We start from the raw sequence: 22,647 nt of genomic DNA, 5'->3' as shown, positions 1-22,647 counted from the left end.
AATTTCTCCGCGTTAGATTCGATTCCTTACAATCTCAGAAGATGCCGGGATAGATCAAGCAGTCAATTAGTCAATAACAATACCGGAATCAATGTCCCCCTTTCACTAGAGACACCGGGAACGTAAATAACAGGGATCTGAAAATCGCAAATCTCCTCATTATCCGGTTGGATAGTAAGTCCCGTAGGACTGCATCAGACAGAAGTGGTATGATGCGTATTTTCCCGGTGACAGAATAAAATATCCGCCCGTCGTCCCTCTTCGACGACTCTTTCCGGGTTCGTCTCCGATCCAGCTGGGGTTAGATCCGTGTTTGGTCTTGTCTTGGGATAGTCCATTCCTGCGTCCGGTAGATTGTGGGTTGTGGGTTGTACAAGATTGGTTTACGGGCTGTCCCTGAGGGTCTGTTGCGTACAGAGTACAGATCACAAAGTTCGAGGTTATGGTAGATATAAAGAGAACACAGAGAATTACTCCAAGATGAGAATCGTTCAAGCTTTTGGAACCGGGGGGTTCGGTATATACTAACTCTGATAGTCAAATAAAAAATTATACAGTAGTGTTAGATCGATCTTCTTCCTCGTTCGCCTGGGTGGATGTTTCGCGCGTATCCATCTGCTCCTGCTCGTCTGGGCCCAGCGTAATGTTCTCCTGCTTGATTGCGTCTTCCTCTGTGCTCATAGCTTCAACAGCAGGGGTCGAAGTCTGCGGGGTGCTTTCGGAACGCTTGTGGGTTGTGTTGACCACAGGGGTATCGTCGTTAAAGATGCGAAGAAGCATCGCGCGGCGGTCTTCCTTGGGAAGCATGAGGTTGATGGAATGCAGGGATCGCCAAAGTGGGAGGACCATCCGCTCACTAGCCTCCGGTTAGTCATATATGTTAAAAAACAAGGATGGAGTCCTTTTGAGTAAACACGTACGTGAATTTGTCTGAGCTGTCAGGGCTAATGTATAGAATGCTGCAGCCCATCGGGATATCCCTGACCCGTTCGCCAATCTCCCCGAGATTCTGCCACCCGCCGTCATTAACCTTGGGGAACATCTCCACAAGGAGCTTCCGGAAGGTTTCTCTCTGGGTGAGCGTAACGGCCCGAGCAGGACCCAACCATGGCTGGACAATCCTCAGACCGTCAGTCTGGATGCGCCAGCGGCAAACCTCCATGCGCTGGGCGTCCTGCTTCACGAACATCTTCACACCGCAGTGGACAAATTTCAGACCCTGGCCCTGGTTGGCTACCAGGATATCGCGCGTGAGAGCGCTCGTGTAGTAAACAGTTCGTGATGGATTTGCCTCTACATTGCGAACCATGAGACGATCCCGCGGGAATCGTTCAGAGATCTCAAAGAATTTAAAGACAGGTTGGAGTTCCGGGTGGTTGGGATCCAAGTATCTAAACGGTTCCTCGGAGGGTTGGCCGGGCTTCCGCTTCTGGGGCTTAACCTGGGAGTCAAGCGTTGCGGCCGGGGCTTCAGCAGGGCCAGGAGTAGAGTTGACGTCGGAGCTTTCGACGGCATCGGATTCAATAGCAGGGGGAGGCCGATGGATCGGGCGATCCCCGATGACAACTTCAGTCCCATCATCAAGTTTGGTTCGCTTGACCGGGAGCTCATCTTCCATGCTTTCCGCATCTCTCTTGGCCGATGAAATTTGGTTGGTTGCAGAGTAAGGGGGTTGGTGGGTAGCTTCCGCAACAGAGGCGTTCTTTTCCTCCTCCAGTTCAGCTTCTTTGTCATGGGGGACCAGATCATCCAGTGCATCGATCTTCTCCAGAGGCTTGCCCGTTCCGTTCTTCTGCTTAAACTCGAGTTCTTCTGTGAGCGCAGCAATGGTGCCTTTCGGAATCACCTTGGAAGGATCCTCTGGCTTGGCACGGATCTCAGACTTCTTCTCGAGCACGGTAATGAAGAAACCGCCGGTATCTTGCAAGTATGGGTAAATACGAACACACCTTTCGAGAGGCATGTCGGTAGCTGGTGGGAACATGCCCTCAGCAATCCGGCCAAGGCCATTGATACCTGCCTGGGCTCTATGCTCTTCAACTTCCTTCCAGCTACTCCACATGCGGTTCTCGCGGTCCATCACCTTCCAAGATCGTAATCCAGATGCTCTTTTCAGTCCGGGGAGCTCATTGCTGCAGTCAATAATGTGGACATTTTCCAGACCACCGCAGCGCTCGATGGCGCTAGCAACAACGGCCTCGTTCTCCAGAGGATTCATACTGCAGGTGGAGTAAACCACACGACCCCCAACCTTCAGCATCTGCAGGGCGCGGACAAGGATACGGACCTGGATGGCATGGAGACCGATAGCGTTTGTGGGGGTCCAGTCTTTCCAAACACTCACGTTCTTTCGAGCTGTTCCATCTCCAGTGCAAGGAACATCTGCCAGGATGCGATCAAACTTCAGATATCTGTTCGGGCCCGGCTTTCCATCTGCGCTTGGCTTGGAGGGCAGTCTGATTGAGGGGTACATTGTTGCGTCATGATTCGTGACAATGAGGTTAGGAGAGCTAATACGCTTCATCTGGTGGATCAGCATGTGTGCGCGCTTGTGGTCGCTGTCGTTGGCAATGAGCAGACCGGTGGTACGGCCGTCGTCATTCAGTCCTTCGGGTCCAAGGGGTTCCGGTCCCGCAGTTCCATCCTTCACTTGCTGCGCCACCTGGAGCATAGCTTCTTCCTCCCCAACGTGTATCATTTCCATCAGTTGGGCGGATTTGCTTCCAGGAGCAGCGCACATGTCCAGCACTGTCATACCCGGGCGGAGATCCATGAGGAGAGGAGGAATCATACTGACAACCTCCTGTCTGCTGATATTTCCAACATCCGTCTCGGCAACAAGGAACTTTTGGAACGAGGCGAAAGGCGGGAAGCGCCGAATCACTTGCTTCGGGGTGGTCATCCACCATGCGAGCTGGTCGGGGTACCACTCAACCGGGCGAGGGGGCTCGACATTGTTGCCTTCGTGTTGAATCGAAGTAATTTCGGGGATATAGAAATCCTTGAGCCGTTCTTGGACCGTGAGTGCGTGTCTGTAGACATATAGGGTCAGTTTTATATTTCAATGCATCCTTCCCGAGTATGCGTGCGTGCGACAGCTACAATGGGTCGGCGTACCCTCGTGAGCCCGTGAATCGGAAGCTATTAGGAAGGTCCCTCCGGATAACTTCCCAGAAGACTTCTCTATCTTCCTCGGGGATGAATCCCTGCGAGTTGTAGTAATTCTCGAATCTATCGTTCTGGCGAGGAAGGTCCTGCCAGCCTTGACGATCGCGACGAGCACCGCCGCCGCGACCTCCTCCTCCTCCTCCTCCTCCTCTCGAGAACTGTGGTGTGACGTCAGTTATAGTATGGGCCAATTGAGATAGATCAAACCTCACCTTCTTATTGCCGCGTTTACCCATGGCTACAGACAAGTACCGGAGGTTTAAAACGGCGTGTTATCAAGCAGCAACTTTGCGCCGGGGAATTTTGAAGCTCCAAAAAAAGTATCCCACTCCGGAACATCCTTCGGGCCGGTTGTTAGATTATGTAATCTATGCAAGAGAGGCGCAACGGGGCTGTTCGAGGGGATACAGCAGACATACTGTAATAAGATATGGAGTAAGGTGTTGCTGCGACCGTATGTATATATGCATATCGCTGATGGTTTGTGGCATTCTGTTTTCTCCTGGGCGAAGGTAGCACGCAGCAACGAAAAAAAAAAAAAAAAAAATGTAAAAAGAAAAGCCGAACGCGGGGGTTGAACCCGCAACCTTGAGATTAAGAGTCTCACGCTCTGCCGATTGAGCTAGCCCGGCTGGTTGTTGAAAGGCTGCGCTGGTTTTGCCTACATAAGCCTAGAGAATAATCAGTGTCAGATCCAACTGCACTTGCCTATCAATGGCAACAGTAAAATATTCGAGCAAGATTTGAGAATTGTCCGGTATCTGAAACTAGCTGCTTTTACCTGAGCTATCTTTATAGTCCAAATGGGTTATAAAGTCATTTGTGGTTATTGCTTATCAACAATTTTGTATAACTATATATTGTGCGTCTTGCCACATAAAATACAACATAGACTCTATACAAGTATGTACACCCTGAAAGAAACCCAGAACAATCAATCAATCCCCTGCTCGTAAACCATAGAGTGATTGGTAAAAGTTGCTTCATTCCCAGCCCCAAAAGCCAGCAGCTGCCAGCTAACTTGCCGATGTTTCCATTATCCGTAAAAACATAGGACCTGATCCAGGAACGAGACGAAGGAACTGCATAGCCAATCTGGTCGACCCAGGATCGTCCGATTAAATCCTGTGCGGCTCGTATTCTGCGCCATAGCGTCGAAGCTAAGAGGCTCATTGGGACGAACGTGGGTTGCAGGAATGGGAGCTCTGAACGTATCACGTATCGAGGCCACGACAGCAATACGAGGTCTGGGCGAAGGCAAGGTCATCTGGGATGTTTCTGGCTGTCTGCCTCGCGTGTTGAAGTTCCAGCCGCAGTTGGACCGGATCTGACTCGGTACGTAAAATTAAACGTGGATATTCTGTAGCCAGACTGTGATCCAGGCACCGTAGGCAGAGAGACCTTACAGACTTGGCTTTGCTCGTGTTTGCCTATATGACTAGGTACCCAGGTATGGGAAGCTATAATGCGTTCTGTCATTGGGTGGACCAGAAGAATAAAAAAAAAAACAAAAAAAAAGGAGAGACGCGTTCCCAATGCCAGGATGCAAGTAAGCACTCCCCGCCTGTGAAGCCCTGAACGAGTAAGTGAGTGAGTGTCTTCCTGAGCCTGCTTTAAAAGATCAAGACAGTCCTCCAGCTGGAGGCCCTACAAACCAATTCCCGACATTCCCCAGACTCTCCTCCCCATCCTCAATTCCTTCCAGGTTCCTGTGAAAGCAAACACTCATGTCCAACGAGTGGTCCTCGCCCTTCTGGGATGTCATCGAACCCATTGAAACCTGTCTGCTCTCCCCCTCTCCCCCTCTCACTCCGAGTCCAATCAACCCTAACAAAACCCTCTACAGGTCTGATCGGCTGGTGCTTCCCATGCGGTCTATACGGCCGAGCCACCGAGCGTCTCCGAGATCCCACTCTCAAGGACGGTAACTATATCAACAGTAACGTACGTTCTCCCTGTACACACAGAGCACCGCATCCTCGACACCCCAAAGAAACAACAACAACAACAACAACAAAAGAAAACCACTAACCCGCACCTATACAAACCATCAGTGCTGCCTCTTCGTCCTCTCCAGCTACTGCGGTCTGCACTGGGTCCTCCTCATGATGAAGCGCGCCGAGCTCCGCGAAAAATTCGGCATCAGGGGCTCCGTCGGCGAAGACTGCATTCTATCCTGCTGCTGCCCCTGCTGTGTGCTCGTGCAGCAGGAGAAGGAACTAGATGCCCAGGCGACCCTTCTCCAAGCGGGGGCCGGGTACCAGGCCCCGGCTGCAATGGAATATCCCCAGAAATAAACCGAGGACTCCATGTCCATCACCATCACTTGAGATGTCGAAACTGGATTTGCCTGTGCAATTGCCCTACCTTGCATGGAAAGAAAGAAAGAAAGAAAGAAAGAAAGAAAAGTGCTTTACTAGCACCGTGGAACCGAGTCCAGACTGGGCTGGCTGGCTGACTTTCCTATACTGATTGATACCTGTTGATTTCCTTGATTTACTCTCGCTTGATTAGCCTTTTTCCCACCTTCATTTTGTTTATTACTTGTTACTTATCTTCTGTTCGATTCTCATATTTGGTCTAAAAGGATTGGCTTTTATTGGGTAACTAGATGGATGGATGGATGACATTCCCGGATACTGTGGATTTTCTTATGTATTTATTATTTTACCTGTCTTTGACTCAATCATTAGGGATCGTGTCACCTGGATAGATAAATCATAATGACTTATATATATATATATATATATATATATATATGTACCATGATCTATTCTGGCGTATAGTATCATAACAAAACCTGAATGATTGATATTGCAGTAGTACCCCCAATAAAAAAAACAAACAACACTATAGACGGAAACTGTAGGAGGAAGTGGCTTCAAAAGCGGTTTATGGGGAACAAAAGAATACATTTTGATATATCAGCGACAGTGTGTACTGTACAAGACACGCTTCATCTCTCCGCACTTCCTCCGGCTCTATCTATTAAAATCACCAACACAGAAAATAACGGATCCAGGGTGCCATGGAAAATCTCGCAACGAATAAAAAGGAAACGCAGCTGACTACATGTTTAAGCAGCGTTTCGGCTCATATCCCCGCGGATGCGGTTGTAGTCCAGAATACCCTCGATGCTGCCAACGGCGCTCAGGGCGACGTCCTGATCCCACAGCTTGCGCTGAGCAAAGTCCATCACGTGCTTCTCGGTGATCTGTCCGATTGTGCGCTCGATATCCTCGGGGGTGAGACGGCGGCCGGTGGTGATGATCTGGCGACCAATGTCTTCGGCAACGGCGGTGGTGCCGTCGAGGGAGAGGAGGATGGAAGCCTTGAGCTGGGCCTTGGCGCGCTCGACCTCAGCGGCGGTGACGTTGAAGGACAGACGAGACCATTCACGGAGGGCGAAGTGGACCAGATCATCGAGGCGGGTCAGGTTCTCGGAGACCATGTAGATACCCCAGAGGCTAGGGAGAAGAGGATGTTAGCGGGTCTATTTCTAGTTAAAACCAAGAGAGTGTAATAAAAAAGTAAACTCACCCAGTGTCGCTGTAGCTGGTGGAGAAGCTCATGAAGCTGTTGGCAAGGCCGTTCTGCTCAACGAAGGAGCTGAGCTTGCTACCAAGGTAGGAGGAGTTGCCCATGGCACGGTCCCAGTTGCCAACGATGGCCTGGGCGACAAGGGCGGTGAAGTAGTCGTCATCCTTCCAGCTGACACCCTCGACGGCAAGGGCGATGTGGGCAGAGGGGAGAGTGTCGTCACGGAGTCTGACCTCAGATCCGATAAACTCGGGGGTACGCTTCTGCTCAGCGGTGAGAGCAAGGGCGGCGGAGGTGGGGGCCTTGCTGGGGAGAGAGCCAAAGTGCTCCTCAGCCAGCTTGACGAGCTGGTCGTGGGGGATACCACCAGCACCAACCAGGACCATGCGGTCAGCAGTGTAGTTGGTCTTGATGTAGTCGGTCAGGTTATCGCGGGTGATGGTCTGGATGTTCTCCTTGGGGCCGAGGATTGTGCGGCCAAGGGGCTGGTTCTGGAAAGCGGTAGCGTGAAGGTGGTCGAAGACAACCTCCTCAAGCTGCTTGTCGACCTCCTCCTGCTCACGGAGGATCACATCCCTCTCGCGCTCAATGGCAGCAGACTCGAGCTTGGAGTTCTGCAAGATGTCGGCGAGGATATCGACAGCCTTGGGGACATCGTTGTTGAAGGACTTGGCGTAGTAGACGGTGTTTTCCCTCTATAGAAACATGGTTAGCTGCAATGTCGATGGAACCTTGCACCACCCATCCATTCCGGATCGTACCGATGTGTAGGCGTTGAGGTGAGCGCCCATGTTCTCAATCTCAAGCTCCAATTGGTGCTGGGAGCGCTTGTTGGTGCCCTTGAAACAGGATTAGCCACAATTCTATATCCAAACCCCTCGATATCTGCGATTTACACACCTTGAAGGCCAAGTGCTCGAGGAAGTGTGCGGTTCCGTTGGTCTTGTCAGTCTCTGCCCGGCTACCGGCATCGATCCACACGCCAACAGTCGAGGTCTGAGCCCATGGGGAGTACTCAGTGGCGATCTAGACCCAGTCAGTAAGTGTTTGATGCCATTGGGGATCGCCAATGCCGGCTTTTCGTACCGTGAATCCGTTGGAGAGGGTGGTAGACTGGGTGGTGGACGGCAGAGAGACGGGAGAAGCAAAACCACGCTTGACAGGCTGGACGGCCTTCAAGGCGGCGCGACTGCGCAGAGCCTGGTTGAAGTTAAAGGCTAGGCGCCTGGATGCCATTGTGATAGGAATAGAAGGTGGGATGTTGGAGGGAGAGGAGGGAGAATGGAGGAAGGATGATGAGGCTGGTCGACCTCTTGGAGATGCGAGGTTGAAGTTCGGGAGTCAAATTGTTCGCCAACCCGCCAGCCAATCACATGACCCGCTTTTCCAAACCACCGCTTTCGATCCCGACAGTTCCCTATTCGTCTTCGTCTGATGTTTACCAGAGTATCATCGTACGAGAGTTTCAACTCAAAAATATATGAATTCTAACCGGAGACATATTACCGTCTATTGGAATTGACTCGCATATCGCCGTACATTCTCAATCATTGGGATGTCCTCCGAAAATCCTAGCTTCAACGCCCGAGCCGGGTTGAAATACGGGGACCAAGTCTGTACAATCCGATCGACTTCGGGATCATATTTCTCTTCCACCAGCGCCCGTCGCTCTTTCCCACCAACCTCTTCCAGAGCATCCAGCATCTGCTGCACACTCACAACCAACCCGGGCAGATTGACCGACCTCGAGTCCCCAAAGGCCTCCTTGGGGATCGTCCGCGCATGCATCAGGTTCTTCACGACCGTGTAAGGCGAGCAGATCCACATCTCCGTGGACTTGCCCACGGGCAGAATCGCCTTCTCCCCATTGAAGGGCTCTCGAATGATCCCACTCGCGAAGCTACTCGCCGCTTGGGTGGGTTTGCCAGCCCGTACCGTCACCGTGGGGAGACGGACAGCTCGACCGTCAAGGAACCCACGGCGCGAGTAATCGTTTAGCAACGTCTCGACAATCAGTTTCTGCGACCCGTAGGATGACAACGGAACGGGAGGGAAGTTTGTCTCGTCGATGACGAAGCCCGGCGGTGCAAGACCGTAGACGGCCAGACTGGAGGTAAATACGACCTTCACGCCTGGCTGGACCGCCCGTAGCCTTTCCAAGATGTATCTGCTGGAGTCGAGGTTGACCCGCATTCCCAGCTCGAAATTAGCCTCAGAGCCGCTGGACATGATCCCGTGTAGAAGGTAGACAGTGTCGAAGTGGTTCGACTCGGTGAAGAGCTCGTCGACGACTTTGGGGGAGGTGAGATCGGCCTGGATACATTTCGCTCGCGATGCATGCTGTGCTGCTGCAGATGCAGGTACTTCCGGGGCCACAACGTCTGTCAGGGTCACTGTTAAGTCGGGGGAACTGGCGAGAAGGGCAGCAGCCAGCTCCTGGCCGACGTAGCCACCTGCACCGGTAATGATTATCGACATGTCTGATAGTAGAAGCAGTAGCCAAAAAAAAAAAAAAGCAAAGCAGTCTTTCTTTCGAGAGGAAATGATACAATCTTGATCAATAGGTACCGTCTTGAAGGAATTCAAGAATATCCAGGGTTCCTCATTCTTCTACGACCTCTCTAAATAGTCACCCACCTGCGGGGTTGCAGTTCCGCTCCTCGGTCTATCTACAGTCCTCTGATGGGTCCCTGACACGCAGCAATTCCGAATGGATTGAAAGGCGAAGTTCTGTCAGCGAATTATCCGACTCCCGAGTTCCTGGAGAGTGCGAGACACGGCGTAAGTCCGAGTGGGCGGATGATGTTGAGTTCAGGTTACGAACAATACCGACAGGCTGCGTGATATGCACTGCACGATATTCCAAGATTCAGACTATACACAGTCCTAAATTTTTCTAACTCGGAAATACATCTAAATTCCTCGAAAATAGGCAAAGAAAGAGAAAACATTCAAAATATCATAGCACACTCGACGCCAGGAAAGAGCACGAACGATTAAGACATGAGATAATAGAAAAGCCGTGAAAAAAGAAACCTGCTTTTTTTTTTTTTTTTTTTTTTTTACGCAGAGCGCTTGTAGATACCCGACACAATACAGTGGTCTCGCTCGAAAGGCTCCAGGGTCAGCTGTTCCTTGGGCTTGATCTTCTCATCTCTCATCTTCTGCACCTCACGGGCGAACACAACCTCAGGCTTGGCTGTGCTGTCAATACAGTTGGCCTTGACGGACACAATGACACCACCCTCGGACTTCAGGAACATGTGAGCGTTCAGGCCCACAATACGGGCCTGGTCAGGCTGGGCAACATCGGCGAAGATAACGTCGACCATGGGCACGAGCATGCGGTAACGGAGAGGGTGTCTGGCGTCCTCAACGATGGGGATAACGTTGGTGCGGTGGGTAGCCATGCCAATCAAATCACGGCCGGAACGGTGAGAGAACTCAACAGCGTAGACATTTCCAGTGGGGCCAACGATATCAGCAACGTGACTGACGGAGGTACCGCTGGCAGAACCAAGGTAAAGGACCTTGGAGCCAGGGCGCATGTAGATGTCATCCAGACCACCCAGGATACCGGCAGCCAGCTTACTACGGAAGGGGTTCCAGACACGGTACTCGGTCTTGGTCACAGTGCCATCCTCATCGGCAGGAGAGTCGACGGAAATGCGCTTCTCACCGTAGACGGCCTCGCCGGGAGTCAGGTTCTTGGTAACGAGCAAATCTTCCTTACCACCACGGGCGACGAAGACACCGGCGTGACGGTGGGGTTCCTAGGGACAGAAAGATTAATGTCGGGTCCTGGTTGGAAAGCATTGAATGCGAATGGCCAACTTACGATGATGACTTTAGCACCGCCCTTGGCACCATGGGCACCTCCACGACCACCACCACGACCGCCGCGGCCGCCGCGAGCACCACCGCGAGGAGCTCCACGGCCACCTCCACGACCACGGGGAGCACCGCCGAAACCACCTATATACCGACGAAACGGAAAGAATTAGCAAGACAGGTTTTCCTCAAGAGGCAGACACTGCAGGGCTGGGAAGCGTCGCATTCATGGCTCGTGGAAAGGCCCAGCAATAGCATCAGGAGATACCATGGCCCATTGAGAATGAATGTGCATAGCATCCAAGTGACCTATCCAGCATCCCAACACAAGTTGCGATAGGTCATGACAAACCTCGTCCACCACCACGGCCACCAAGACCACCACGGGGGCCTCCACGGCCTCCACGACCACCACGACCACCACCAGGTCCACCTCTTGGGCCACCGAAAGCCATTGTATTATATGATTGAAGGTTTAGAAGATGAAGGAAAGGCTGATATTCGGTCTCGAGAGCTGGGGCACTGGACCGGGAAAAAATGAGAGAAAAAAAGAGTCGAGAGGGAATCAACGGACGAAAAGATCTGTTCGGAGGGAGGGGGGGGGGTGAGGACTGTAAATCGCAAGTATTGTACAGTTTAAAAAATTAGTCTGAGGAAATAATTGTCGCCCACACTGACTGTCAGGGTTCGGTCGAGGCCGTGCAGCTCGTCGTCGTTGTTACGGTCGAGTTTTTTTCCTCTGAGACTCTGGGATCTTTCGAAAATCTAGGGGCGCTAGTCTACGTAGGGGATAGCGTATTTCTAGATCCTGTGTGCACGTGATGGTTTTCAGACGAGGTCACCTGACAACCGCCAGCCCTGCTCTGATTGGATCCGCGAAGTTCTACGGAGTATACATCTCTCTAACCTGGCAGTTTTCACAATATCGAAGTACCTAATATTGGTCTCCTTCTATGCGATTTACCTCGTATTTATGTTAATTATCCCAGAAAAGTTGTAGAGTTCCCCGATTTATTAGGTATGTACAAGGCTAGAATGAAAGAACAAAACAAACCAAAACAAAAAAAGCCGCCAATTTAAACGCCGGGATTTAACTCTCATAGAAAAAGTAATTCGCAGCATACTGAACGGTGAAAGCCGATGGCATGCCTTCACATGTTTCCGGTGAGTTTCCTCCTGCGGTGTCGACGCGGTAGACACTCTTGTACGCCCCAACAGTACCGTTTATGGCACTGAGATACAGCCAAGCCACAGCTCCGTTGCTACCCTTAATCGCGTTCGAGGGCGCATCGAGGGCTGCCACTTTCTTAGAAATAGCGAGTCCAAGCTGGCTTGATGGGGTGGTATCGAGATTGAACACAGGCGTTGATCCTTGGAAGAAATGGTGACCTATGAGGCCAAGGTTTGCGGGTGGGAGCGGATCATACTCGTTGCTTGGCAAGGTGACTTTGTATGCAATTGCTGGGAGGAGCTCTATCAAGTCGGGGAAGTTTGCTGCGATGCAGGTCGCGTTGTAGAGACGTGCAACTGCACCGTTGGCTTCCGGCTTGGAGTCCTTGGTTGAGGTTGCACAGGTGTAGTTCTAGCGGGTGTTAGCGAAATGGTCGGCGCAAGAATCTATTTTCCAAGGCCAGGTTGATCCTCACCTGTGTGCCGCGGCCGACTGCAACGTATAATGGGGTTTGACCTGTTGGGGCTGGCAGGCCAGACGCAAAGGATGGCAGAGCGATAGAGGATGGGTTGCAGCTCAACGATGAATCAAAGAGGTCCTCAACTTTGCTAATACCCCGGCTTACTCTGCCTAGAAACTCTGCCATATCTTCTGAGAAATCATAGAGACTGTCGAAGATGGGCGCAGCGGCGCAGCAAGCTGCCATGCAGCTAGTGAGAAACAAGACTGGACGCATTCCGGATGCTAGTCAATCCAATGCTCTTCTTCAAGATAAATATGGAAAAAAAAAAAAAAATCGAAGCCAAAAGGTCTATGGGAGGCAAGAGTGGAGAGGGTGGCTTGCTTAGAGGGAGAAAACAAAGGACAATAAAAAGTATAGCGACCGCCAGGGTCTACGTTGACAACAAAAGGAAATGCAACGAAAACCAATGGATAGAAGGAAATTGCTGCACAACTGAAGAAACCGAAGAGAATGGAGTGGGCTTGAAGGTGCAGATATATACACTGCGACAGGAATGGTGGTGGTGGTGACCGGTCTGCAAGAGAGCGGGTATGTAGAACAGAGCAACTAGGATCTCTATCAGAAACCATAAGTGTGGGATCTATAAACAGCCTCGAGTGAGAAGCCGCGTAAAAGCGCTGACGAGGAGAGAGATAGATCCGGCTCTCCCATTGGACTCGGTATGCGCTGGCCCAGTAATTGCTTCGGGCTCACACGGGAAGTTTTAGGGCCATGAATTGGAGTGCACACGAGGGAGGGTGATCCGGCGCATTGAGATGTACCTAGGTCCAAGGGGACAAGGCGACTTGAGTCCATGATTGGACTGTCCTCGGGGTGAAGAAAGCGCTGATTCGCATGGGGATGTACCCGCCCGCCATCCTGAAGATCTAATAATAATCAGGTCGGCGCTTACAGATCGCCCTAAGAGAACTAACTAGTGTGCAGATGGGAGATTATTGTTCTCTGTCCTCCGATGCAGCTAGTCTTCCTTCAGTGATGACTTGCTATTTTTGGTCAGCTTGAAGATAGATTTTGCTTTTTGTCCACATGGATTGAGATCCTTACCTTGCTTGATGCCATCGTGACGAGAAGCGGGGAATTAATCAGGCAAGGAATGTAACCCCCTCCTCAATCTACTATGTAGCCACATCGTGCCTAGCATCTCGTAGACCCAACCACTGCATAGAGGCAGCCTATGGAAGCTCCCAGGTAGTATCATCACTGCCGGACTTTGCATAGATGCTGTTTCATCACGGACGCCATGTGGGACGACGACAGGTGCCGACGTGACGGCATTTATTTCGGAGTTTAGCTTCTGGGATCTAAAGTTTCTGCAGGAAACTTGCTGGGTGGTAGACCTTCCGAAGGGTTTCTTGTGCACCAATGCATATAACTAGCTGGGTTGCCCAGCTTTAAGTGTCCTTTATGTACCACCATAAGCTCGACTGACGATGAGATGTTGGAAGAGACAACTCCAGTTTATGTAGTCAATTCAGAATTCACCTTCCATCAATCAACGCCCGGGTGGTCTAGTGGTATGATTCTCGCTTAGGGATTTAACCCAAGCATATCTGCGAGAGGTCCCGCGTTCGATCCGCGGCTCGGGCCGTTTCTTTTTTCTTTTTCTATTTTGCTCCCCACTGCTGGAAGTCTTTTTTTATTGCATTAGAATAATTACTGTAGTAGGGCCAGTGCAATTGACCTTTCAGTATAGGAATGGCTCTTTTACTAGACTGTGCGGTTATTGATATCTTGTCATGTGGCTGGTGGCTTCACATCACAGTTCGATTTGTTTCTCGCCTGCCAACACTTCAGTTCCTTTCCCAGCACACCAATTAACTGACTTCACCATCATCCTTCATTTCTGAGCCAAAAGCAAGCATTGTGTCATGAATGTCCTCGGGGATAGCACAATTATACTACCAAACCAAGAACTCCTTCCACTCAAATCACCAGGATGGAGAACTTCGCAATGTGCAGCTAGAGAACCTGGCTACATTCATTCCTCTTCTACATTAAGAACCTATGCTTCCATGACATCTGACTGGCCTTTTAGTCTGGATTGTTCCAAGCGCTGTGCATATACTTCCCATATCGCTCGGCGCGTAGGGAAATTGCACAAGTCGAGACCGAAATAGAAAACCGCTAGGCACCAACTAAGCACATCCGGATCCCGAAATACCAAGTGATATTATGCCATTGCACTGTTGCCGGAAGGAAGAGATAGATATTCATGAAGCAAATGCGTTTCACCGACGTTTATTACATCCGTGATCCAATGAAGCCGGACACCTCAATCATACATAACCTCAACCTCATATAGTCCGTACTTGGGGGTATATTTTCAACGCATCCGTGCCCCCATCCATTGTCCTCCTGATCATGGTAAAACAGGGTTTGAAAAGGATCTCTCGACTATCATGACATGAAACCCATAGCAAGGAAAAGAGGTACTACTGGTATCCTCTTGGCCTAGTCACGAGATGGCTGGCCCCAAAATCGAAGATAGTGCGAAGAAATATTCGGTGTCGTCAGCTTTCTGATGATTGGATTTTCTTCAATTAGCGTAGTTAGAACCCCCCCCTCCTCCTCCTCCCTTTTCCCACTTTCTTTTGAATTGGGGCAACTTGTCTTATCGGTGGTGGAATTTTTCTCTCCTCTTTATCAGGGAGGAGGCATGGTTGGGACCGGCAGAAAGACATCTATCTCTAGCCTAGTGAGAGGCTCCAGAGGAACCAGCGTCAATTTGACTCCGCACATTATGTCACGGGTTTGTAAAGGCCGGGAGGAGCCTTTCTCTGTCATTCATATAGAATTAGTGAATACAGAGGGGAAGACGCTCATAATGAGTGTGTATGGCATGGGGGAAGGGGGGAGGAAACGAGTGTGATACCGCTGGCTCTATGGGTGCACTAGACCAGTTATTTCCAGTTTGAAAGTTAACCGAGCATTAAAACATACATATCTACAGTGATAGAAAGGGCAATTCCGTCCCTTCCGACTAAAAGTACAATCGGTTACCCAGCATGGTTGAACCCCTCCTGTTGCCAGTCGTCGCCGTGGAGTTTTCCGCTACTACTACTTCCTCCATTCATAGCCGCCGCTGCCGTAGCACCTAGGGTTGCACTGTGCTTCTCAATATCCATCGAACTCATCATGTACAGCATGATGAAAAGAAGGAAGTGAAGCGCAAAGCAGTACCCCGCAAAAAGGATTCGGCTTGTCCGGGTTGCAAGAATGATTCGTGTTAGAGAAAAGACAACTCGCTCAGGTAGGCTCATTCGTTTATAAGCCCGTGCAGATTCCCGGCCACGGAAAGCAGCAAATGGTGAGATTTGTGCCTCGTAAGCCGACTGATAGCGATCAATAGAAAGCCCTGACGGAGTTTCGGCAGACGCATGGATGGAAGTCGAACTTGGAGTGTTCGCGTATGCAGACGCAGAGGATGAAGCCCCTTGGCCTCGGCTATATGTTGAAACATATCGGGTCTTTTCATAGAGGCTAAGGTTGTCCTTCTGGAGAGAGGCCACCTCCTGTCGCAACGATTTGACCGTATTGTACAGCCTTGACAGCTCTTCTTCTAGCTCTGTGTTTTTCTTTTTGAAGCGATCCCGCTGAGCTTGTATCATAGGCAAGAGGCCAGACCCTCCACCAACAGGCTCTCCTGCTCGAATAGCCTCCATTGTGCTGTGGGACATTGCGCTTTGGTCGAAGCCTGAAATAATCGACGAAGTAGGCGATACTGCTCCCCTGCGAGAGGAGTGTGGGTATTTCGAGGTATATGTGCCTGCGACAGACATGGCTGAGGACGGAAAAGCGTTTGCTGCCTCTTCTTGTACACGGAGCAGGTCGTTCTCAAGAGTTGTAGAGAGATTCTGGGATTTCTCAAGCTCTTGCTGTGTTGTTGAGAGATCCTCACGTAGAGCCTCCAGCTGGCCTTGAAGATCGCGATGCGAGACGCGCAGAATGGTCAGTTCATCAGTGAGCTTCTTGTTCCTTGCCAGTAAAAGTTGTTCTAGCGAACTGTTCTTGCCGCCTTCTTTGGCCTTGACCGTGGAACCGTTGGTAACACCTGTAGCATCGGTGACATCTCCAGCGTCATCGTCATCACCAGCTGAAAACTCGATTGACTAGAATGAAGTTAGCAAATGTGTAAAATTGGCAAGCCGAGGCTAATAGCTTACTTTGATCATCTCGAGCTCCCGACGAATGTCCTCGTAATCAGCTACCTTCTCTAATCTTAATTTCAATTCTTCCTTCTCGGCGGTAGCCTTCGAACACTGCCTCTCTGACTGGTGGAACTTGGCCTCCCACGAATGTCGTTCAGATTCTCGGTCAAATCGCGCAGCCTCCAATTTTCGTAACAAAGAAGAGTTTTCAGATTGGAGGCGAAGGTATGCAGGATCATCTTCAACGGATGTTTGCTCTGACTTGGAATGCGAGACAGCCTGAGCCAGCTCAAGCCTTAACTGCTCGTTGCGTGCTTCCACTTCTGCGAGTCTGAGACTTGTCTTCTCCAGATCAGCAGAGACCAGCTCTAGCTCCGCAGCGGTAGCGCCCTGTTGAGAGTGATTGCCGCTTTCATCTTCTTGACCCAGGCGTTGCGAAACCTCGTAGCTCGCCTTGAGTTCCTTGACGAGGCGTTCCTGATTTTCTAGCTTCTCCTCCAAGCTTTTCTCCTTGGCGGTCCAATTGTTCGTTTTTTCCGATAGCACTGCCGACCACGACTCCTCGACTTCCTTGATTTTAACATCCTGGTTCTCCTCCAACTTTTTCCTTGTAGTCCTTTCTTCTTGAAGACGCTTTTCGGTATCATCTAACTGAGAAGTGAGGCGGTCGACAGAGCCTTGCAGTTGATCGCGCTCGGATGTTAGCTTGGGGACAGTTTCCTCAGAGAGGACAAGCGAATCGACGGAGGTCTCGAGAAGCGGATAAGGATCTGGAGCTTCGGACAAGGAAGAATATAGTTGCAAGAACGCGGAAGACGAGGCCTTTCCTTGGTTCGTTAGGAGGTCGATAAAGCTTTGGTAGGCTATTCAAGCACATGTTAGCCGTGATCCAGGGAGATATGACCTGAGCTGGGGGAGCCAACCTTTCAGGAGACCCTTGTATTCCGCTAATTTAGAGGAATCGTCAAGCTTTCGAAAGTCTTTCGTCTTCTGCGCAAGATCTTTTCTCTGGACGAGTGCATCCCGCTGTTGAGCGACAATATCAGAGGCGGTGCTGTCCAACTTTGCGAGCGTATTGGATAAGTCGATACCTAAGCAGGGTTCGAGTGTCAGCGTCCAGGGCCAAAAATCCATGGAATGTAATGCAGACGAATAGTGAAGTACCTCTCCAAGCCGCAATGGCACGTTGAAACTTGTTTGCTCCCTCTGGGAGTGTTCCGCCCGGGACCGTTTCGGTAGCGTGGCCATCTTGACTACTCGACTGGGGAACAATACTCTCGGTGATGGCGAAAGTGTCCATATTGCTTTCACGTGAACTTCTCTGTTAATTCCCCTGCTGGTTTCATTAAGAGGTTCTTATGACTAAGAGTATAGCTGGAAGCAACAGGACCGCATCAGGCACTAAGACCGCCCACACCGCTGCCACGAAGAGCGACAATTGAAATGAAGCCAGCAGGTACGCAGTACGTTACTTGTGAACACTATCACGATGCGGAGGCAGCCTGGGTTACGCCGAGCGGGCCGATAATGTTCCGAACGCGTAAGCTGGCCACGCTTCCACCAGAGCAGTCTATGTTTAGAATGGACAGCGTCGATAATGCGTTATTTTAGGGGTTGGATAGGTTGGAACCACTTTATTTAATTGATGGGGCGTGGAATGGTACAAGACGGATTGCAGTGTGTTGAGTGTATGGGATATACTGCGAGAGTACTCCGGAGGAGGTATATCTGGCAGATACGTACAGATAGTCATAAGAAACCTAAGCTCAACATACAGCAGAAATTACCTCAAGAGATGCTCCAATCTAATGCGATCTGTAACAACCACATTCTTCTTTGGACGAATCCAAGTATTAGAAACTTCTAAAATATAAAGTCCCAGGAACCATGTTGGTACCTTAGGAACATGGCTCCACACCTGACTCAGCAAGGCTTATCCCCACAGCTCTCTTTGGCCCACTCAATGCGGCTTTCATCGACTCTTGATCTGTGAGGCTTCTCAGTTTTGACGCCAGGGAGCTGGGCTCATCATGGTGTCAGAAGAGGAGGGCACCAGCCCGCGAAAGAGACGGAGGGTTGGCCCTCCAAAAGCTGCTCCTTACGCATTCCGACCACTCTTCGACCAGGTACCCGTGAAAGCCGATGATGCGGAGGAGGACGATGTACACATTACGACAGTGGAATATTGGAGTGAGTTTTTCAAGGCGCGCAAGGCTGTACTGCCGAGAATCCTGATGCTAATTACTTTCTCCTCAGATGATAATCTTTATATCGGAACTTCCGCGGCGGAGATTCTACATTTCGTCTGCCTGCCGCCAGACCCCTCAGACCAGTCCAACGAACCATCCTTCATCCTAGCTTCGAGACTGCCCATTCCATTCTCACAGAATTCTTCGATATCTGCAGCTTCACCCGGAATTAAACAGATCCTTCTCCTCCCGACTGTAAACAAGGCATGTGTTTTGTGCAATGGAACGGCCACATTCTATATGTTGCCGGAGCTTAGCCCAGCCTTTGGTGGAAACACAAAGGTCAACAACTGTCGCTGGATCGGGGGTCTTGACTTAAACATCAATCCAGATGATTCAGATAATCCGGTTGTGATGATTGGAACCCAGACTCGGATCATGCTCGTGAAGATTGGGGATGGAGCCCGGCTTGTCAGGAACATCGACTTCCCGGGCTGCTCAGCATTGTCTCGAAGAGGGATTATATCCTGTGTTGCAGATACCCGTGCCTATTCCTTGCTCGACGTTGAACATCAACAGAAAATTCCCCTATTTCCGATATCCTTCGCGGACGAAATGTTCCATTCTGGACAGGTAGAAGATATGCCGACACCATCCGCTGCTTCTAAAATGTCTCCATCATCCCAGCTGAGCATATCCCCTTCTGCTGACAATCGCACTCATGCCCGGAGCTCCAGCTTGAATACCCTTGCGGGCATGCTACAGCCAGCTACACGATCTGCTTCTAAAGACCGATCAAGATCGCTAACTCCGGAGCCTTCGTCTGGTTCCGGATCGCCAACAAGATCCATTTCCAGGGATCGTGGTGCAAGCACCTCACCGAGGTTATCTTCCGAACAGCCAGCACGCAACAATCAATCTAGTCCCGGAGATGAGCGCAAACCTCTTCCACCTCTCCCGAAGCAGCCCTCAGTGAGCCTGGGGCCGCATGTTCTTTCTCCGACCCCGTCAGAGTTCCTCTTAGTAAGAGGATCTGACGAAGCAGAACCCGGCGTTGGAATGTTTGTCAACGTAGACGGCGATGTGGTTCGGGGGACAATCACTTTTCACAGATATCCCAAAGCAATTGTTATTGACAAAGGCGAAGAGAATAACCTGATTCAATCGCCTGAAAACACAAAAGAGGAGCTTATTCTTGCAGTTATAGAATCCGATCAAGACGGAACCATGCGAAAATTACTGGAGGTCCAACCTTGGGATGTTGATCCCTCCGAAGCTGATGACCATAAAAGCTGGGTAGAAATACCTTTAATAGAGGACGGGGAGTTGCAGCATGTCGGCATCTGCCACACTATCAGCTCCAACCAGCTAGACATGCAAGATCTAGGAAAGCTGCTGCGAGTGGTTCGCCTAAAGACTCCATCATTATCGCCCCATACGCCCGTAGCGGACCCAAGGACACAGGCGTCAATAGAGCAGCTACAAAAAGAGAAGGAGTTGTTTGAATCGCAAGAAACGACTGACTCCGATGGGTCTAAAAAGGCCTCGGAGGCTGGCTGGGAAGCAGAGCGCAATGCCGAAGAAGCCAAAATAGCGCAAACCTTGGGCAGAACGCAAAGCAGTCTTGTAATGTGGGCTGGGAACCGGATATGGCGCATTGTGAGGAATCCGTTGACTACACAACTCAATGATGCTCTGCAGAATGCCCAAGGAGTAGACGAGAGTGGTGGCCATTTGACGCTCAATAGGGAAGCTATAGAGGATATTCTTGGAATGGCCCAACAATCGGAGCCTAGATCGGAGGCTGAGTTTCTTGGATTGAACTACCTCAAGCAGAAGGCCAGCTTACTTTTGCTCGGTGACCTTATTTTCATGAACTCAAAAGACAGGAGTCAGGCAGCTATTGACGCTACCGAGAGAGCTCTCATAATTGGAAATTTAGATCCTCGGATTGCCATGATTATGATCCCCCTTCTGCGCGGCGAGACTCTGCAGAGCCCGCAAGGGATCTGGATTCCGGCAGGCCTAGCAGAAACTGTGGAAAAGTATCTTGTCAGAATCGAAAAAGCCCACAAATCACTGGCGGGAATTTTCGATGGCGGGGTCCTCAGCATGATGAACAGATTTTTGCTCTCGTGGCAGCAGAAACGAGGATATGGCAGCATTGCAGACGAAAGTTATGTTTTTGACAGCGTCGATGCGGCCCTTCTCTGCCTTCTGCTGGCGCAGAGCTCTAGCATGACGAAAGAACAACTCGCATCCACTGCGATTCGTACCGATTTGAATAGATTGGTGGATAACTGGAAAGGTAACTTTGATCGCGCGGTCTCTCTTTTGGAAGCTTACCACCGACTCTATGCTTTGAGCCGCTTGTATCAAAGCCGCAAAATGTCTGGGCATGTTCTCAAGTCCTGGCGGAGAATCATAGAAGGGGAGGCAGATATTGCAGGCGAAGTTACTGCGGCCGGGGTTGAGGTGCAGATGCGACGATATCTGGTCAAGATCAAAGATATACAGCTTGTTGAGGAGTATGCTTCGTGGCTGTCACAACGGAACCCACAGCTTGGAATTCAAATTTTTTCGGACAATACGAGCCGAGTCAGATTGGATCCGAGTGATGTTGTGAAATTACTTCAAGAGCGTGCACCTAATGCTGTCCAGGAATATCTAGAGCATCTTGTCTTTTCAAAGAACGTATGTCACAGCCCTCCCTCTTTTGACCAAATATTTCATTTTGAAACCAGATGGGCTAAAGTCATGTTGCTTGCAGCTTACGCAATATGCCGATGATCTTCTTCAATATTACCTTGATACTGTCCTCTCCGTGCTTGAATCTTCGCCTGAAGCACGAGCCTCTCTTTCGGAATCATACTCCACTTACCGCGCCCTCCGACCTCCCAAACCAACCTATATGAACTTTATCACAGAAAATACTCCGTCAGAGCCGTGGTGGCAATCCCGTCTTCGGCTCCTACAACTCCTTGGCGGCGGCAGCACCAGCCAATTCACGTCTGTCCCCGCCCCAAACTTGAACTACTCCATCCCAGCAGTGCTTGCTCGCATCGAACCCTTTCAGAATGAGTTGGTCTCCGAGTCTATAATTCTTGACGGGCTACAAGGTCGTCACCGGGAAGCTCTCCGCCTCCTCACCCACGGACTCGGCGACTACGACGCCGCAGCTCGCTACTGCCTGTTTGGCGGGCCTCGCAGCACAAGCTCCACCGGCGCCGCGCTCGAGTTTGCCGAACGATCGCGACAGTCGGAACTCTTCGGATATCTACTGGACGAATTCCTGCAGATTCAGGATCTGTCGGAAAGAATTGAACGAACAAGCGACCTGTTATCGCGATTCGCCGCCTGGTTTGATGTCCGCGAGGTCCTCGGCATCATTCCCGATGACTGGAGCGTGGACATCCTCGGCGGTTTCTTGGTGCATGTGTTCCGTGTGCTGGTGTCGGAGTCGCACGAGGTGAAGATCGAGCGAGCCCTTTCGGCAGGCCTAAACCTGCGGGTGGCCGCAGAGCATATCTGCGGAATGGAGAAGGTCGGCGGCTGGGTAGAGGATGAGGGAGGGCCAAGGCGATTAAGGGAGGGTGATAATAATAATAATAATAATGTACCTGTCGATGGCCGCGGCGGAGAAGATGATGATGATGATGATGCAGAAAGTGATTTTGGGGACATGGTCGAGGCAGGCGGCGGGCCTGGTTAGATTCTAGGAGCCTCATTCAGCTGCTCCCCTAACTTCCAGAACCACCGAGATTGTATTGTATTGTATGTACCCTAAGCTGGGCGAAGAAGTCTTGACCAGACCGGACAGCTGCTGGCTAGGATAAAATCCAGGCTTTGAAAAGATCTTATTATGCATTATCCAATACCTAATAATCCTGACGAACCTTCTCATATACGTGCAGTATATAGTATGCTTTTCTACATTATTTCTCTACATTCACCCTCATCTAAAGAATAAGCCAACCCGGATAGGAAGAATCCATTCATTCATTCATTCATTCATTCATTCACTTATATACCCTAACTCAAACCATCGAGTTTGATTAAACAAGGACGAAAAAAAAA

At 50.5% G+C, this 22,647-nt stretch overlaps 8 protein-coding genes and 2 non-coding genes across 10 annotated transcripts; 4 read left to right on the top strand and 6 right to left on the bottom strand.

The window, feature by feature from the left end:
• Positions 1-275: 275 nt before the first annotated feature.
• Positions 276-3,428, bottom strand: P175DRAFT_0499593 (tRNA (cytosine-C5-)-methyltransferase). The gene is made up of 4 exons (XM_040896767.1): positions 3,381-3,428; positions 3,118-3,326; positions 921-3,032; positions 276-856 (listed from the first exon to the last, which is right to left on the bottom strand). The coding sequence occupies exons 1-4, from the start codon at positions 3,402-3,404 to the stop codon at positions 550-552; spliced, it is 2,652 nt and encodes an 883-aa protein (XP_040754430.1). The 5' UTR covers positions 3,405-3,428; the 3' UTR covers positions 276-549.
• Positions 3,429-3,727: 299 nt separating this feature from the next.
• P175DRAFT_0t28 lies at positions 3,728-3,800 on the bottom strand. Its single transcript has one exon. It is a non-coding gene; the product is annotated as a tRNA-Lys (tRNA).
• Positions 3,801-4,657: 857 nt separating this feature from the next.
• Positions 4,658-5,831, top strand: P175DRAFT_0155517 (PLAC8 family protein). Its single transcript, XM_040892459.1, has 3 exons — positions 4,658-4,950; positions 5,015-5,112; positions 5,223-5,831. Exons 1-3 carry the CDS (start codon positions 4,896-4,898, stop codon positions 5,463-5,465), a joined length of 396 nt encoding a protein of 131 aa, XP_040754429.1. The 5' UTR covers positions 4,658-4,895; the 3' UTR covers positions 5,466-5,831.
• On the bottom strand, positions 5,819-9,228 carry P175DRAFT_0515007 (bifunctional SDR family oxidoreductase/M16 family metallopeptidase). Its single transcript, XM_040898832.1, has 6 exons — positions 8,232-9,228; positions 7,795-7,925; positions 7,609-7,734; positions 7,470-7,547; positions 6,709-7,403; positions 5,819-6,635 (listed from the first exon to the last, which is right to left on the bottom strand). The coding sequence occupies exons 1-6, from the start codon at positions 9,184-9,186 to the stop codon at positions 6,245-6,247; spliced, it is 2,376 nt and encodes a 791-aa protein (XP_040754428.1). The 5' UTR covers positions 9,187-9,228; the 3' UTR covers positions 5,819-6,244.
• A 520-nt stretch (positions 9,229-9,748) lies between these two features.
• On the bottom strand, positions 9,749-11,258 carry P175DRAFT_0474838 (rRNA 2'-O-methyltransferase fibrillarin family protein). The gene is made up of 3 exons (XM_040895226.1): positions 10,892-11,258; positions 10,547-10,683; positions 9,749-10,481 (listed from the first exon to the last, which is right to left on the bottom strand). Exons 1-3 carry the CDS (start codon positions 10,992-10,994, stop codon positions 9,771-9,773), a joined length of 951 nt encoding a protein of 316 aa, XP_040754427.1. The 5' UTR covers positions 10,995-11,258; the 3' UTR covers positions 9,749-9,770.
• Positions 11,259-11,487: 229 nt separating this feature from the next.
• P175DRAFT_0555695 (uncharacterized protein) lies at positions 11,488-12,754 on the bottom strand. Its single transcript, XM_040900649.1, has 2 exons — positions 12,186-12,754; positions 11,488-12,121 (listed from the first exon to the last, which is right to left on the bottom strand). The coding sequence occupies exons 1-2, from the start codon at positions 12,444-12,446 to the stop codon at positions 11,630-11,632; spliced, it is 753 nt and encodes a 250-aa protein (XP_040754426.1). The 5' UTR covers positions 12,447-12,754; the 3' UTR covers positions 11,488-11,629.
• Positions 12,755-13,730: 976 nt separating this feature from the next.
• Positions 13,731-13,820, top strand: P175DRAFT_0t37. The gene has a single exon. It is a non-coding gene; the product is annotated as a tRNA-Pro (tRNA).
• A 732-nt stretch (positions 13,821-14,552) lies between these two features.
• P175DRAFT_0155446 (uncharacterized protein) lies at positions 14,553-15,166 on the top strand. The gene has a single exon (XM_040892457.1). It carries the CDS (start codon positions 14,755-14,757, stop codon positions 15,100-15,102), a length of 348 nt encoding a protein of 115 aa, XP_040754425.1. The 5' UTR covers positions 14,553-14,754; the 3' UTR covers positions 15,103-15,166.
• Positions 15,167-15,229: 63 nt separating this feature from the next.
• On the bottom strand, positions 15,230-17,681 carry P175DRAFT_0433470 (CCAAT displacement transcription factor COY1; the record flags this gene model as incomplete). Its single annotated transcript, XM_040893600.1, has 4 exons — positions 15,230-16,342; positions 16,397-17,244; positions 17,305-17,472; positions 17,546-17,681. 4 exons carry the CDS (start codon positions 17,679-17,681, stop codon positions 15,230-15,232), a joined length of 2,265 nt encoding a protein of 754 aa, XP_040754424.1.
• A 688-nt stretch (positions 17,682-18,369) lies between these two features.
• P175DRAFT_0474830 (putative TGF beta receptor associated protein 1) lies at positions 18,370-22,463 on the top strand. The gene is made up of 3 exons (XM_040895225.1): positions 18,370-18,571; positions 18,638-21,264; positions 21,341-22,463. The coding sequence occupies exons 1-3, from the start codon at positions 18,412-18,414 to the stop codon at positions 22,280-22,282; spliced, it is 3,729 nt and encodes a 1,242-aa protein (XP_040754423.1). The 5' UTR covers positions 18,370-18,411; the 3' UTR covers positions 22,283-22,463.
• Positions 22,464-22,647: the final 184 nt, after the last annotated feature.

The sequence above is a fragment of the Aspergillus ochraceoroseus genome, assembly GCF_002846915.1.
Source record: "Aspergillus ochraceoroseus IBT 24754 chromosome Unknown P175scaffold_2, whole genome shotgun sequence".
Lineage (NCBI taxonomy): Eukaryota > Fungi > Ascomycota > Eurotiomycetes > Eurotiales > Aspergillaceae > Aspergillus > Aspergillus ochraceoroseus.
Note: the sequence above shows the minus strand (reverse complement) of the source record. Positions and strands in the feature narration are given on the sequence as shown.

What these genes read in the sequence shown, in the direction of transcription:
- P175DRAFT_0499593 (XM_040896767.1), bottom strand. Translation starts at nt 3,404, where the DNA reads ATGGGTAAACGCGGCAATAAGAAG. An exon ending in CGATTCACGGGCTCACGAGG is followed by an intron (nt 3,033 to 3,117) that starts GTACGCCGACCC and finishes ATATGTCTACAG; the next exon opens with ACACGCACTCACGGTCCAAG. An exon ending in GACAGCTCAGACAAATTCAC is followed by an intron (nt 857 to 920) that starts GTACGTGTTTAC and finishes ACCGGAGGCTAG; the next exon opens with TGAGCGGATGGTCCTCCCAC.
- P175DRAFT_0155517 (XM_040892459.1), top strand. Translation starts at nt 4,896, where the DNA reads ATGTCCAACGAGTGGTCCTCGCCCTTCTGGGATGTCATCGAACCCATT. An exon ending in CATCGAACCCATTGAAACCT is followed by an intron (nt 4,951 to 5,014) that starts GTCTGCTCTCCC and finishes AACCCTCTACAG; the next exon opens with GTCTGATCGGCTGGTGCTTC. An exon ending in GTAACTATATCAACAGTAAC is followed by an intron (nt 5,113 to 5,222) that starts GTACGTTCTCCC and finishes ACAAACCATCAG; the next exon opens with TGCTGCCTCTTCGTCCTCTC.
- P175DRAFT_0515007 (XM_040898832.1), bottom strand. Translation starts at nt 9,186, where the DNA reads ATGTCGATAATCATTACCGGTGCAGGTGGCTACGTCGGCCAGGAGCTG. An exon ending in CCCTCTCCAACGGATTCACG is followed by an intron (nt 7,735 to 7,794) that starts GTACGAAAAGCC and finishes GACTGGGTCTAG; the next exon opens with ATCGCCACTGAGTACTCCCC. An exon ending in ACCAGCTACAGCGACACTGG is followed by an intron (nt 6,636 to 6,708) that starts GTGAGTTTACTT and finishes TCTTCTCCCTAG; the next exon opens with CCTCTGGGGTATCTACATGG.
- P175DRAFT_0474838 (XM_040895226.1), bottom strand. Translation starts at nt 10,994, where the DNA reads ATGGCTTTCGGTGGCCCAAGAGGTGGACCTGGTGGTGGTCGTGGTGGT. An exon ending in TGGCCGTGGTGGTGGACGAG is followed by an intron (nt 10,684 to 10,891) that starts GTTTGTCATGAC and finishes GTCGGTATATAG; the next exon opens with GTGGTTTCGGCGGTGCTCCC. An exon ending in GCGGTGCTAAAGTCATCATC is followed by an intron (nt 10,482 to 10,546) that starts GTAAGTTGGCCA and finishes TTCTGTCCCTAG; the next exon opens with GAACCCCACCGTCACGCCGG.
- P175DRAFT_0555695 (XM_040900649.1), bottom strand. Translation starts at nt 12,446, where the DNA reads ATGCGTCCAGTCTTGTTTCTCACTAGCTGCATGGCAGCTTGCTGCGCC. An exon ending in CAGTCGGCCGCGGCACACAG is followed by an intron (nt 12,122 to 12,185) that starts GTGAGGATCAAC and finishes AACACCCGCTAG; the next exon opens with AACTACACCTGTGCAACCTC.
- P175DRAFT_0155446 (XM_040892457.1), top strand. Translation starts at nt 14,755, where the DNA reads ATGATTGGATTTTCTTCAATTAGCGTAGTTAGAACCCCCCCCTCCTCC.
- P175DRAFT_0474830 (XM_040895225.1), top strand. Translation starts at nt 18,412, where the DNA reads ATGGTGTCAGAAGAGGAGGGCACCAGCCCGCGAAAGAGACGGAGGGTT. An exon ending in TACGACAGTGGAATATTGGA is followed by an intron (nt 18,572 to 18,637) that starts GTGAGTTTTTCA and finishes CTTTCTCCTCAG; the next exon opens with ATGATAATCTTTATATCGGA. An exon ending in ATCTTGTCTTTTCAAAGAAC is followed by an intron (nt 21,265 to 21,340) that starts GTATGTCACAGC and finishes TGTTGCTTGCAG; the next exon opens with CTTACGCAATATGCCGATGA.